At 42.1% G+C, this 12,615-nt stretch overlaps 1 protein-coding gene across 3 annotated transcripts in view; it reads right to left on the reverse strand.

Moving 5' to 3' along the window:
- Positions 1-12,615, reverse strand: part of ttc28 (tetratricopeptide repeat domain 28) — a 178,780-nt gene that overhangs the window by 32,812 nt on the left and 133,353 nt on the right. For all 3 annotated transcript variants that reach the window (XM_030742337.1, XM_030742338.1, XM_030742339.1), the window contains 5 exons: positions 1,910-2,106; positions 1,678-1,831; positions 1,415-1,586; positions 659-827; positions 396-556 (listed from right to left, as the gene is read on the reverse strand). In XM_030742337.1, the coding sequence (XP_030598197.1) occupies positions 396-556; positions 659-827; positions 1,415-1,586; positions 1,678-1,831; positions 1,910-2,106 (853 nt within the window). The remainder of the gene's footprint in view (positions 1-395; positions 557-658; positions 828-1,414; positions 1,587-1,677; positions 1,832-1,909; positions 2,107-12,615) is intronic.

A 12,615-nucleotide genomic window follows, 5' to 3' on the forward strand; every position in this document is an offset into this window, starting at 1 on the left:
TAATGATTATAGTTTAACACATGAAATGACCATAACGCAACAATATATAACATCACTTGAATAAATTCAGTATTTTTGATGTAGGTATTATTATTATTAATTAATTATTAGTTCTTCATGCTGATTTTTTTCATTTATATGATAGCATTAATAGCAGGTATATATATCTCTATGTGAAGCACAAATCTGTCTATGGAGCTTGGTCTGTTAGGTTGATATTTTAGTGCTCCAATCTCTCTTCTGCCTCCAAAAATCAGGAATCGCTGTATTACTAAACTCAAGGTTTAAAAGGGTACTGCAGTCCACAAACCAAAAAGTGACATAACATTGACTGCATTATTTTTTTATATACATTCTTTGCTTGTGGCTGACACACTGGTTAACCACCTCATTACCTGTGAACTGAACCAAGTGCTGAGTACGCGTCAGCCTCCATCTTCTGATCGTTGACCTTCTGAGCTAGGGTTAACTGCTGCTGGTAGAACTTCACAGCTCCTGGAAAATCACCCCAGCACACATACACATCGCCAAGATTCCCAAAGGCCCTGAAAACTGCCTGGTGACAAATATAATCACACAGATACTGATTAACAACCTCTTCCTGTGTACAGGACAGAATTTCAAGGTTTATGGAGTGAAAAAAACATTAGCTGGTGACCTGTGTGTTGTCCAGGGCTTGTGCTAAAGAAAGCAGGTATCTCTGACACTCCTCTGCTTTGTTGTACTCCCCCAATGCTTTGTGGGCCAGACCAAGGTTACAGTAGGCTTTTGCTTGTGCTAATTTGTCCTGGAGGTCCTTAGCCAGGGCCAAATCCTGCTCGTAATACCTGGAACATTGAAAACATGTCTTTGTCATTTACATTTTGTAATAATGTAACATAAAAGCACACGCCTTTAAATCAAGAAATTAAAGTCTGATTAGCAAAGCATTCATCCATCCATCCATCTATCCATCCATCTATCCATCCATCCATTTTCTGCTGCTTATCCAGGGCCAGATTGTGGGGGCAGCAGCCTAAACAGAGAAGCTCAGGCCTTCCCATCCCCAGCCACCTCCTCCAGCTCATCCGGGGGAACACGGAGGCATTCCCAGGCCAGTTGAGAGATGTAATCTCACCCAGCATGTCCTGGGTCTGCCCCGGGGCCTCCTCCTGGCAGGACATGCCCAGAACACCTCGCCCAAGAGGCGCCCAGAAGGCGTCCTAGTCAGACGCCCAAACCTCCTCAGTTGGTTCCTTTCGATGTGGAGGAGTAGTGGGTGGATGGATGGATGGATGGATGGGTAGATGCATGAATGGATGTATGGATGAATGTATGGATGGAAAACACAACACAGTGAAGTTTGACATTTTAATGAGGACACCAGGGTCATTTTCATTATATTGAATTTTGTGAGATTCATTTTGTCTCTGACCTGACAGCGTCTCTGTACTGTCCAAGGCAGTAGTGAGCATAACCTAGGTTATGGCAAACTTTGCCTTCTCCTTCCAAGTCCTGCAAACCCGGGGCCAAAACCAGGTACTGCTGGTAGTAGGGCAAGGCCTGAGCATATTCACCTCTCCAGCTGTGGAAGTTACCCAAATTTGCTGCAAAACAAAATAAGAGTGCACAATATTCTTCATGTTTCATTCAATTCAGATCAAGTGCATTTATCTTTCTTTCTCGCGACTGGCTTACCCAAGGCTCTTGCTTCACTTTGAGTGTCTCGCAGCTCTCGTGCAATGGTCAGGTGGTGCAGGTAGTGCTGGAGAGCTCGGTCGTGAGCACCTAGCGCCTGGTAGGCCACAGCGAGGTTACCGTGCGTGGACGCCTGTGACGGGCGATCGTTCACCTGAAACACAAAGACACGTCGTAATTCTGTTTTCCACACGACGTCCAAATGTTTCCTGAAACGTGTGAGTAGATGCACCTCCAGAGAGATCTGCAGCTCTTGTCTGTGGTACTGGACTGCTTGGTCATACAGGCCAAGCGCGTGATAGGCATTGCCCATGTTGCCGTAGGCCCTCCCCTGAGCAGCGTAATCACAGAGCTCCTGGGCGAAGGACAGGTGGGCTTTGTGGAGCTTCAGCGCAGTCTCGTACTCCCCCTTCATCTGGTGTATGATGCCTGCAATGAGAAGTGAGAGGAAGAAAGAAACAAACTATTGAACTAACAAGGAAGCCGTTAAGATGCAGGTAAACTCCAAGTTTAACTTTAATCTCTTAGTATGCAGCATGTTGGCTTAACCCTCTTGTCATCTGTGTTGTTCCCAACCTTAGGCCCAAACTCTCTCCCTAACCCATGTTTTAGCCAGCATTGCAAAAGCACAAACCAAATGTACTCACACGGGTAAAGCATTTAATCTAATAACTCCTGCTGCATGCCAGCCTCAGGCTGTATCAGGAAATGCTCCTATTAAACTAAAGTTAGCTTTATTAAAATGCTTGGTCTCTGGCTGGTGCAAGTCCTTCCTAATTAATGATTTTATTCCCAAGAATGATCTTAATTTGATGTTTCTAACTGAGACTTGGTTAAAGAAAAACAACTGTGCTATACTGTGGTTATCAGTGAAACAACTCCTCTTAACATCCTTTTCATGATGTTAGAACAGACAAAAAAGGAAGAGGAACAGACACTGTATACAAAAATGATCACCACACTCATAAAACCTGTGGACAGAATGGACTTTTAAAGTCTAGTCTCAAGATGTCAGACAAGTCAAGTCTCAGTTGTGAGTCTGAGGTCTCTAGAGTTCTGCAGATTGTTTTATCCAGCACTGTTTTGGTTTGCAGCATTCATCAAAGTGCAATTACTGCACATGTAGGGAGCGTGATGAACACGGTAAATTCCCAAAATGACACTAAGAGGTATAAATATGCAGCATCTGTGTGGTGGTGAATATAAATGCACACATGGTTTCTTGAACCATAAAAAGCATATGAGCAGAGTGGTGAATAATTAAAAAGATACAGTGGGAAAATTCAACAAATCTAATAATATCTGCTGCTGAGTCTCTTCAAACTTTAGTATTACATATGCAGAGATCAGTTTGTCTGTCCAGGGAAAAGGAATTGGAAAACTTAAGTCCCAGTAGCCTTCTCAACTTCTTCTGTCATTGTGTGTCTTTGCTGTCAACAACCCAATTTATGGAGTCAGTGCAGACAAAAGTTGGGAGAGAGAATAGTCAAGGAAGAAACTTGGGACACAAGAGAGGAGACTAAAAATTTACATTTTATGCTAGTTATTTCCTGTACTCCAAAATATCTTACTTTCCACTCTGCGACATTTAACTGGCAACTATGCACACTGGTTATTTGCAATTTAAAAGGCACCTACAATACTTTTTTCAGTGGTGAATACTCAAATTAAACATGGCCAAAATTTCAAACAATGAGGTCAGTGTATGTACAGGTAATCCCTGAGCTGAGAGCTCAGGCTGCATTCTGCTCTCAACTCTTTGTTTTGAGCAGTTTTTTTCTACTCTGCGTGATGTGAGAGCGGACATCCAGGATCTCTGGCTGTGAACACAGAATCCCTGCCCACGCGCTGTTCATGCTCATGTTTATGAGGGGCAGCCACTCAGAAGAAAGCTGGCTTAAAAGGAGGAGCAAAATTTGGAGCTGTAAATTATGCAGTACAACTTTAATGGAGTCGAAGAATAAAAATATGGAGCTGGAAATGAGCACAATAGTTCCTCTGCGAGATTTTATTACAAGCATTAGACAAATCTCAATCTTACCAGGTTGCTTTGGCATAAGTTTTATATTCTTAAAACAAATATAAACAAAATCTAACATAATTCAAACCCTTTTCAAATTGAAACTAAATGGTGTCATGTCTATTCCGCTTTATTTTGTCTGTTTTATTCTTAAATTAGATTCTTCAGTACTCCTTTGGATGATGCCGATATACTAGAAATTATACATTATACACGGAGCTCTAGCTTTATGAGTAAAATGCTGCTTAAAGGTAAATGCAGAGGTGAAAACTGTAGTTACTCATAATCAGCGTTAGTGCAATGATACTGTAACTTTAACTTGAATGATGTGTGTAATTTTGCCTTCCCAGCAAGCACTTTTCAATCAACATTCAACACAAAAGACACACAACTCCCTCACTGTTACAGTGTGATTTATATGTATGCCAAAAGTTTGATTATAACCAGACTGAAAGAAATCTGTGATTATTGCAGCACTTCTGTAAACATCTTAACTGAGTTATTCCTATCTAATTAGCCAAATTGCCCAAACCAGAGTAAACTGTTATGATCCTTCATATGTGCCAGAAATTTCTGGGGAATACACAGAATACTTCACACGCCTCTGACAGAAAGAAATCCTTCTTTTGTCTTCTGTTCTAGTGATACATTTATTCCCCACAACAAGTGACTGTTGCTGTTAGTGCTGCAAGAAGCAAATGTGGCAGTACTACAAAAAAAACCCACATAAAAAATGTACTTAAGTAAAATTACCAGCAAAATGTACACATCCAATTAGCAAATCTCATACAGGGCCCACTATTTAAGACGCTTTAACCTTCCCACACTTGCTCTTCTTCTGCAGTCTGCTTTGCAGCCCATCACGTGCCCAGCTTTTTCATGCACTCATTAATCTAACAGTTCTTCATATTTTCTCATCTTACTGTTAAAAGCAAAATTATGCCTGCCCTATAGGGGAGTATTAACACAAAGCAGAATGAAAAAGAAAGTATATTACTTACTAAGGTTGCTTCCACCGGTGGTTAGTGGCTGTCAACATTTTCATTACAAAGAATTTTTATTAATTTTTTAAACAATTGGTCTTTGAGGTCCTCCATAAATTGTGCTCCAGTGTTCTTATATGTTGTGTTTTAGTCCCCATTTTGATTATTATTGATTTTTTTCTTGTGTTCATATTTACTTGGTGTCCCAGTGTTTCTTTTTCTTCGTTTCCCTCTGTTTTGCATGTGTATAATCTCCCCTCCTTGCTTCCACTTTCTGTTTTGATTTGGTAATTGCTCTTCTTTGTGTGTCACCTGGACTTTAACTTCCTGTCTTTGTCTTCCATCTGATTCCATCAGTATCTCCACCTGTGTCTTGTCTTACTCTTGTCTGAGTTCCCTCCTTGGTGACCGTCTTCCCCGATTTAACTGTTTCCACCTCTGTCTCGTTTTATACTCAGCCCTCTGTGCGTATGTTGCTTCATCAGATTGACCGTTTGGTTTCCCACATCTTTGCTTGTGTTTTTGAGTGGCGTAACAATGAGATGAGATTCATTTGTTAGCAAGCTATACTGAGCTCAAAGCCTGTGTTTTCAGTGCCATGCAGGTGTGCTACTTTTGACCTGGCTAGAACACCATGGTAACTTATGCTGAGCAGGTATGTTTTACACAGAGTGGAACAGGTTATTTCAGAGTTTGGTTTTAAAATCAGGTGGAAGTGGCACATTTTCACTGATATGTTTTAAGTACAATGTAGATCCTCTGCTGAAACAATACTTTTTATATATAACCTGTTGAGCCGTAACTTACTAATACTGAATGAAACCATGTAGTTAAGTTACAGCAGTGCAAACTGTATTTTGCACCGGCATGGGAATTTGCATTCATTCAGTACAGAAATTGTATTAAACATTTTTATGCTTGGTCCTAACGCTGCTCAGCCTCTTTGACAAAGCAGCTATTAAAACATAGCTTAGAAACTTGATCAGTTATAAAAGTAGGAAATTTATAATAAATAATACCTATTAAACCAATAAAATTAAACTAATTTTGATCTGGAGACAAACTAAAGACATTCCATGGCTCCTTTATTAAGAGTTCTAAGGTTGCCACTGTCACACTACAAATAACCAACAGGACACCGAACAGTAAAATAAATATTAATTTAACAGTGTTCAAATGGAAGCTAGAGTGTGATTAAGGGTGTGGAGTTTGGAGGTGGGGTGGAGATTCTTGGGCCAAAGTCAAGTTCTGTTTCAAGCTATTTTTTTTTTGTAATGTATTTGAACATAAACTCATTAAAAAACACGACTTATGCACCTTTCATTCTAAAAGATGGAGGTTACAGCTAAACACAGTTCTGGCAAAAGGGCAAAATATGCTATGATATAAGAAAAGAGTTAAACAATTCTAACATAACCCTGTTTTTATTATTCGTGATTAACTCTGAACCATCTTAATGCTTAAACAGAACTATTTACATAAGTATGATTCACTTAATTCATGAAATGGTTTGAGTGACCTGAATTCACAGAAATCCTAATGATACCCTCCGTAGGAAACATTTTTACTGCTGACTGCGCTGAAAAACATTGAAATGAGACCTTATGTAAAATCTGGTATTTCTACAATAAAGTCAGAGAGGAAAACAGATGAGAAGGGGTTGGTTATAAGAGGGGAAAAAGGGGTACGGAGGGGTGTCCAGACACCAGATGGAGGAAGTCACATGGGGTCTTCATGTCAGACTGTGTAGCGAGAGAGATGACCGCGGTCTGATTGACCGAGTGTAAACTGCGGCCCCTCATTCCAAAATCTTTGGCACAATCCTTGCCCACCTCCAACTGTACATTTCTTACTGTAAACAAATCTCATAAAACAGCCCCCAAATCAGGATGTACTGATTCTGTTACAATACTGCCTGAGCATCAAAAGCATCTTTTTTTTTTTTTTTTAAGATTTACAGCCTTGATCGGGCTGTAGGTAGGCTTCTAGAGACGAAAAATTTTTTTTTAAATAGCTCTCCATCTTATTCTAAGCCTCTTGAGTTTAGCTACATGTTCATATTGAACCCCGACTCGCCCATACGGGGGTCCACTTCTTATCTCACATCCTCGCAATTAATCTCAATCTTATCTTATCACTTGTAAGTAGGAAATTATCATATCTCTAAATCCATGTTGACATTGCTGACTTTTCCTGCTTGCTGTGTAGGAATAGATTTGAGGCCTGTGGTTAACTTTGCATGAATTTTATAGGCAATGTGGTTAAGTTTCATCAATTAAACCTGAGGAATTAAGTGCCAAGTGCAAGGTTGAACTAAAAACAGGATACTTAGTTCTACGTCCTTGTGTAACTGGAACACATTTAGGGAAAACAAGTTTTTAAACGAGAACGTTTGAAGAGAATGGAGTGACTTTTTTTCAACATTCTCACTCTGACATCATAAAGTGCCAAAAGTAGAAAAAAAAAACAAAAAAAACTGAAATGGAGCATTTAGAGCACTCATAAGCCTGAGTTGTGGCTAAGACCATACAAATTATTCTAAGAACATTTTTATAACTGAGGTTCCTGATCTTGTTTAAAAAGATCAGTGTTTGGCCAAAGTATCCTGTTACATGCTAGGTTTTAGCATGGATGCAGAACGAGGACAAGGGTCATGTGTCCTGTTATGACTGAATTGCAGTATGATCAAGAGTAATTACAGACCTTTTTTTTTTTTTTTCTCACTCTCTAATGTTGATGCCCCAGCTTTAAGACACATACTAACGCATTGATAGTACTGGTCATGTCTTGGCATTTGGTGACACAGAATATCGTTGACCTCAACCTTTAAAGTAGTGCATAAATCCGAGACTAAAAATGTCACATAGTTTGCAGCAGAATTATTAAGTGGTTTTAGACGATAAAACTCATACATCGACATATACATGCATGTGATGAAATGTTTGCACCGGCAGTCTCTGGACAACGCAGTGAGAAGAACTACAACTCTGAAAAAAAGTATTCCAAAAATAAATGTAATATTTTATCATCTCTGATATCTCATCAGCACCATTATCAAGAGTTAGAAAACTAATCAGTGGTGATTTAGTTTGTAGCATTCAAATCTAACCATGCAGAGCCTTTCAAAATAAAGGGTGATGAAGGAAATGCAAAAAGCAAAACAGATTTATTTTTAAAACAGCGAAAGCTAAAGTTAAAAAATCCTTAAAACCATGTTTGGATCTTTAATTGCCTAATTAGCTACTGTATGCAGTATGTGATACTTCATATAAAGTAATTCACTCTGTCAAATAAACAATCTTTTAAATAGACATGAGGTCACATTGTTACAGTGAAGAGATGACATTTGCATGTTTTTTGCACTTCTGATGCACAACAGTGAAAGGCACAAAGTCATCAGGATGTACAGATTTAACCCCTTAGAGAGTAAATTTAGAGGAATTAAAAAAAAGAAAGGAAAAAAATGGCAGACTATGCTTTTGGACTCTCATAAGCCCTGCTGGCAACAACAAGTAGAAACCGGGTTATGTGAGGAAGAGGTTGGTGATATGGAAAGGAAGACCTTCTTCATCGGGGTCGTGCTTTAAGAGGATTACAGAGAAGCCTGCAGAGTTGGCTGGAATCACTGGTTACAGTTACGCACCTCCTCCTAAACTCTGCAAACATAGGTGTGCACATTAGCACATGCACAATCTTCCTCTAAGCTAGAGACAAGCTTCTCTGAGGTGTGAGGGGGCCTGTAGATATCTTGCAGATTCTGCGGGATTCCCCAGTGTGGAGGGGACACGGTGCGAGGACAGCAGAGCTGCAAGGATTAGAGGTGTGGAAAATTAGCTGAGATCTGATGACAGGTATTCAGCTGAGGTAGCACAAAGAGATTAGAGAGAAGAAGAGTGGTGATCCACAGTCCCCTTTCTCCACACTAGGGCAGAAATTGCTCTGTCATCATTGAATTAAATTGGGTGTGGCTACTTGTGGGTCAGGAGCTACTATATATGGCTACTGTAGTCAGCCCATCATAAAGAAGAATGAATGTTTATTAGTTAAAGTTAGCAGCTAGCTTGTGAGGAGAGTTAAGAGCCACGTCATTAATCTCAGAGAGCATATTGCATATAAAGCTTTTATTCTTCAAGCAGCCAGAGAGATGACTTCACACAAGTCTTCCAAATGTTTTTGTTTGTTTAGTTTTTGCTTTTAAAGATGACCTTTTGTGGCTTTTAGCCTTTGTTGACAGGCTTCTGCAGCAGCCTTACAGCATGTGGGTCACCTGCTTAATCAAGGGAGCTCATAGCTCATTAAAAAAAAAACAGAAAGTAGCTCAGATTTTTTAATATTTCGTTTCAAGTTTGAATAAATTACTATTCAGTATTAATACCATATATCTCTTGGTCTGGTTCAGTACATGCAATCACGGGGAAGAGTGCTGACTTGACAGTTGTCCAGATGATGATCACTGACAGTCTCCATGAGGAGGGTAGGCCACAGGCTGGCTGTTTGCAGAGTGCAGTATTGGAGCAAGGGAAGGCTGACTGGAAGGGAAATGTGTGGCAGGAAAAGGTGTACAAACAACAGGGAACCACTTTGAGAGGATTGTCAGGAAAAGTTGATTCAATAACTTAAGAGAGCCTCAGTGAACTGAGGGTGGTGTCAGTGCATCGAGAGCCACCACACACATATGTCTTCAGGAAAGGGGCTACAACTGTTGCACTCCTAGTATCAAAACCCTGCTAGAGGGAAAGAACCCTTTTTTTTTTTTCCCAGAAGATGTTCTTTCATTTGGTGTTTTGATGATGGTGTTGAAGACTGCTGTGTCACATGTTAGCCCAAAATGTAGTTACCAATCAGAACAACTTGTTCTGCTAAGTGTAAGAGACACCTGATTATCTTGCTGTAGGGGCCAAATTTTCAGGATATTGCTTACTTTTTTCTTTTTTTTTAACCACATCTACACATCTGTTAAAACTTAGAACAACAGAACAGAAAGATATTTCAAAAGGATAGTTGGAAAGCAAGGGATGCCCAAAGTCCCAGTATATGAAAAACTAAATGAGAGGTACAAAAGCACATGATGCTGCATGGTGTGCTATCAGTGCAAGAAAAGGGGTAATTAAGATTTAAACGGTACCATCACAAACCACTAAGGAGTTCCACTGGGCAGCCAGACAATGCCCTACTTTAGATATTTTTGGACTTTGAAAGTGCTGCTATGTAAAATATGTAAATTACATCTTAAGTTTGATATAGTCTAATTTAGGTTGAGATAATCTCCAAATGTCTGGTTTTATACAGAGAAAGAGAGGAGAAGGAAGGCTATAAGAAGAAAACAAAAAGGGGGACTAAGAGTAAATAAAGGATGAAAGTGAAGAAGAGAGGAGGAAAAAACAGAGCAAGGAGAGGAAAAGAAGAGGGGACACAAGATTAAGATTAAGATTAAGATAGTGTTTATTTGTCACATGCACAGTTATACACAGTACAATGCACAGTGAAATGTATTTTGTACCTGCAACCATGTATACACACACATATAAATAAGAAGAATAAAAATAAAAAAAAGTAATTCACACTATACACTATACTCTATATACTATACACTATACACTCTTTTATAAATTATAATATTTACATTGTGCAATAATGGTCCAGTTAGGGCTCAGAGTTGAGCAGACGGATGGCTTGTGGGTAAAAACTCTTCTTCAACCTTTCAGTCTTAGTCCTCAGGCAGCGGTAACGCCAGCCTGATGGGAGCAGGGAGAAGAGAGAGTGTCCAGGGTGGCTGGGCTGTTTTAGGATCTTCATGGCCCTCAGCCTGCACTGCTTGGTGTAAATGTCCTGCAGGTTGGGGAGGGTGGTTCTGATGGTCCGTTCAGCTGAACGAACCACCCTTTTTAGGGCCATGAAGTCCTGCTTGGTGCAGTTTCCCATCCAGGTGGTGATGCTCCCACGCATGATGCTCTCGATGGTGCAGGTGTAAAAGTTCCTGAGCACCTTGAGTGGGAGCTTGAAGTCTCTCAGCCGCCTGAGGAGGTAGAGACGCTGTCTGGCCTTCTTCACAGTGATGTTTATGTGATGAGTCCAGGACAGGTCCTGTGAGATGGTTACTCCCAGGTATTTGAAAGTGTCCACTCTTTCCACCTCAGCACCACTGATGACAAGTGGATGGTAGTCCCTCTGCTGCTTCCTGCTGAAGTCCACGATCAGTTCCTTTGTTTTGCTGACGTTGAGCAGGAGGTGGTTCTCCTGGCACCAGTTCTCCAGGCGGGAGACCTCTCTCCTGTAGGCTGTCTCCTCATTGTGAGAGATTAGTCCCACAACAGCAGTGTCGTCAGCAAACTTGATGATGACATTGGACTCTGACGTGGCCTCGCAGTCATGGGTGTACAGTGAGTACAGCAGAGGGCTGAGCACACAGCCTTGGGGGGATCCCGTGTTGAGGGTGAGGGAGGATGAGGTGAGGTGACCCACTCGTACCACCTGTGGTCTGCTGGTCAGGAAGCTGTGAACCCACCTGCACAGGGATGGGCCCAGGCCCAGGTCCAGCAGCTTAGAGACCAGCCTGGAGGGAACTATGGTGTTGAATGCTGAGCTGTAATCTACAAACAGCACTCTCACATAGTTCCCCTTACCAGTGTCTATGTGTGAAAGGGTCTTGTGGAGGAGGAAGGATATGGCGTCATCTGTGGATCTGTCTGGCCGGTATGCAAACTGTAGTGGGTCGAGGGTGGTGGGCAGTGAGGAGGTGATGAATGTCTTGATGAGTCTTTCAAAACACTTCATCACCACAGAGGTGAGCGCTATGGGCCTGAAGTCATTGGGGCTGCTGGGGTGTGGTTTCTTTGGGACAGGGACTATGATGGACTAAAGCAGGTGGGAATCACACACAGTTTCAGTGAGAGGTTGAATATCAGTGTAAACACAGGTGCCAGCTGGTCAGCGCAGGTCTTAAGGACACGTCCACTAATACCGTCTGGTCCAGCCGCTTTCCTGGTGTTTACACGTCTAAACGCCCTCCTCACGTCGCGCTCCGTCACAGTGAGTGTCTCCGCCCCTCCGGCCGGGAGCGCAGCGGGCTGTCGGCTTCCCGACTCAAAGCGCGCAAAGAAGATGTTGAGTTCATCAGCCAGAGAAGCGTCGGCACTCACCGGGTGTGTGTGTGGTGCTTTGTAGTCCGTGATGGTGCGTAGTCCCTGCCACAGTCCCCTGGAGTCAGACTGTTGTAGTTGCTGTTCCAGTCTGCGGCCGTAGCGATGTTTTGCCTCTTTCACCGCTCTGCGGACGTTGTATGATGCAACCTTGTAGTCCTCCATGTTCCCAGAGGCGAGGCCGGAGTTGTAGGCAACGGTGCGGGACCTCAGGGCGTCGCGGACAGATTTATCCACCCACGGCTTCTGGTTGGGAAAAGTCCTGATGGTCCTCCTAAGTGAAGTGTCATCAACAACTTTCCCAATAAATCCCACGACAGTTTCCGTAAACTCCTCGATGTCTCCGCCCGCGCTGCTGCGAAACATGTCCCAGTCGGTTGAATCCAACGCACCCTGCAGAGCGGCCTCTGTTTGATCAGACCACCGTGTCACTTCTCTCACAGCAGGGGGTTCCTGCCTGAGCCGTTGTTTGTATTTCGGCATGAGAAGGACAGAGGTGTGGTCAGACTTCCCAAAAGGCGGAAGAGGCTTTGCTTTGTAGCCATCTTTGAATGGAGAATAGCAGTGGTCTAGGGTCCTCTCTCCTCTGGTGGGGCAGTCGATGTGTTGAATCAATTCCGGTATCAGCTTTTTCAAGTTTGCACTGTTAAAGTCCCCGGCTACGATGAGAGCCGCATCACGCTGGTTAGCCTGATAGGTGGAAATAGCCTCATGTAGCTCGGATAGTGCAGTGTTTGTGTCCGCCTGAGGTGGAATATAGACGGCGCTGAAGATGACCGAAGTGAACTCGCGGGGC

This window comes from Archocentrus centrarchus, chromosome 12, assembly GCF_007364275.1.
Source record: "Archocentrus centrarchus isolate MPI-CPG fArcCen1 chromosome 12, fArcCen1, whole genome shotgun sequence".
Lineage (NCBI taxonomy): Eukaryota > Metazoa > Chordata > Actinopteri > Cichliformes > Cichlidae > Archocentrus > Archocentrus centrarchus.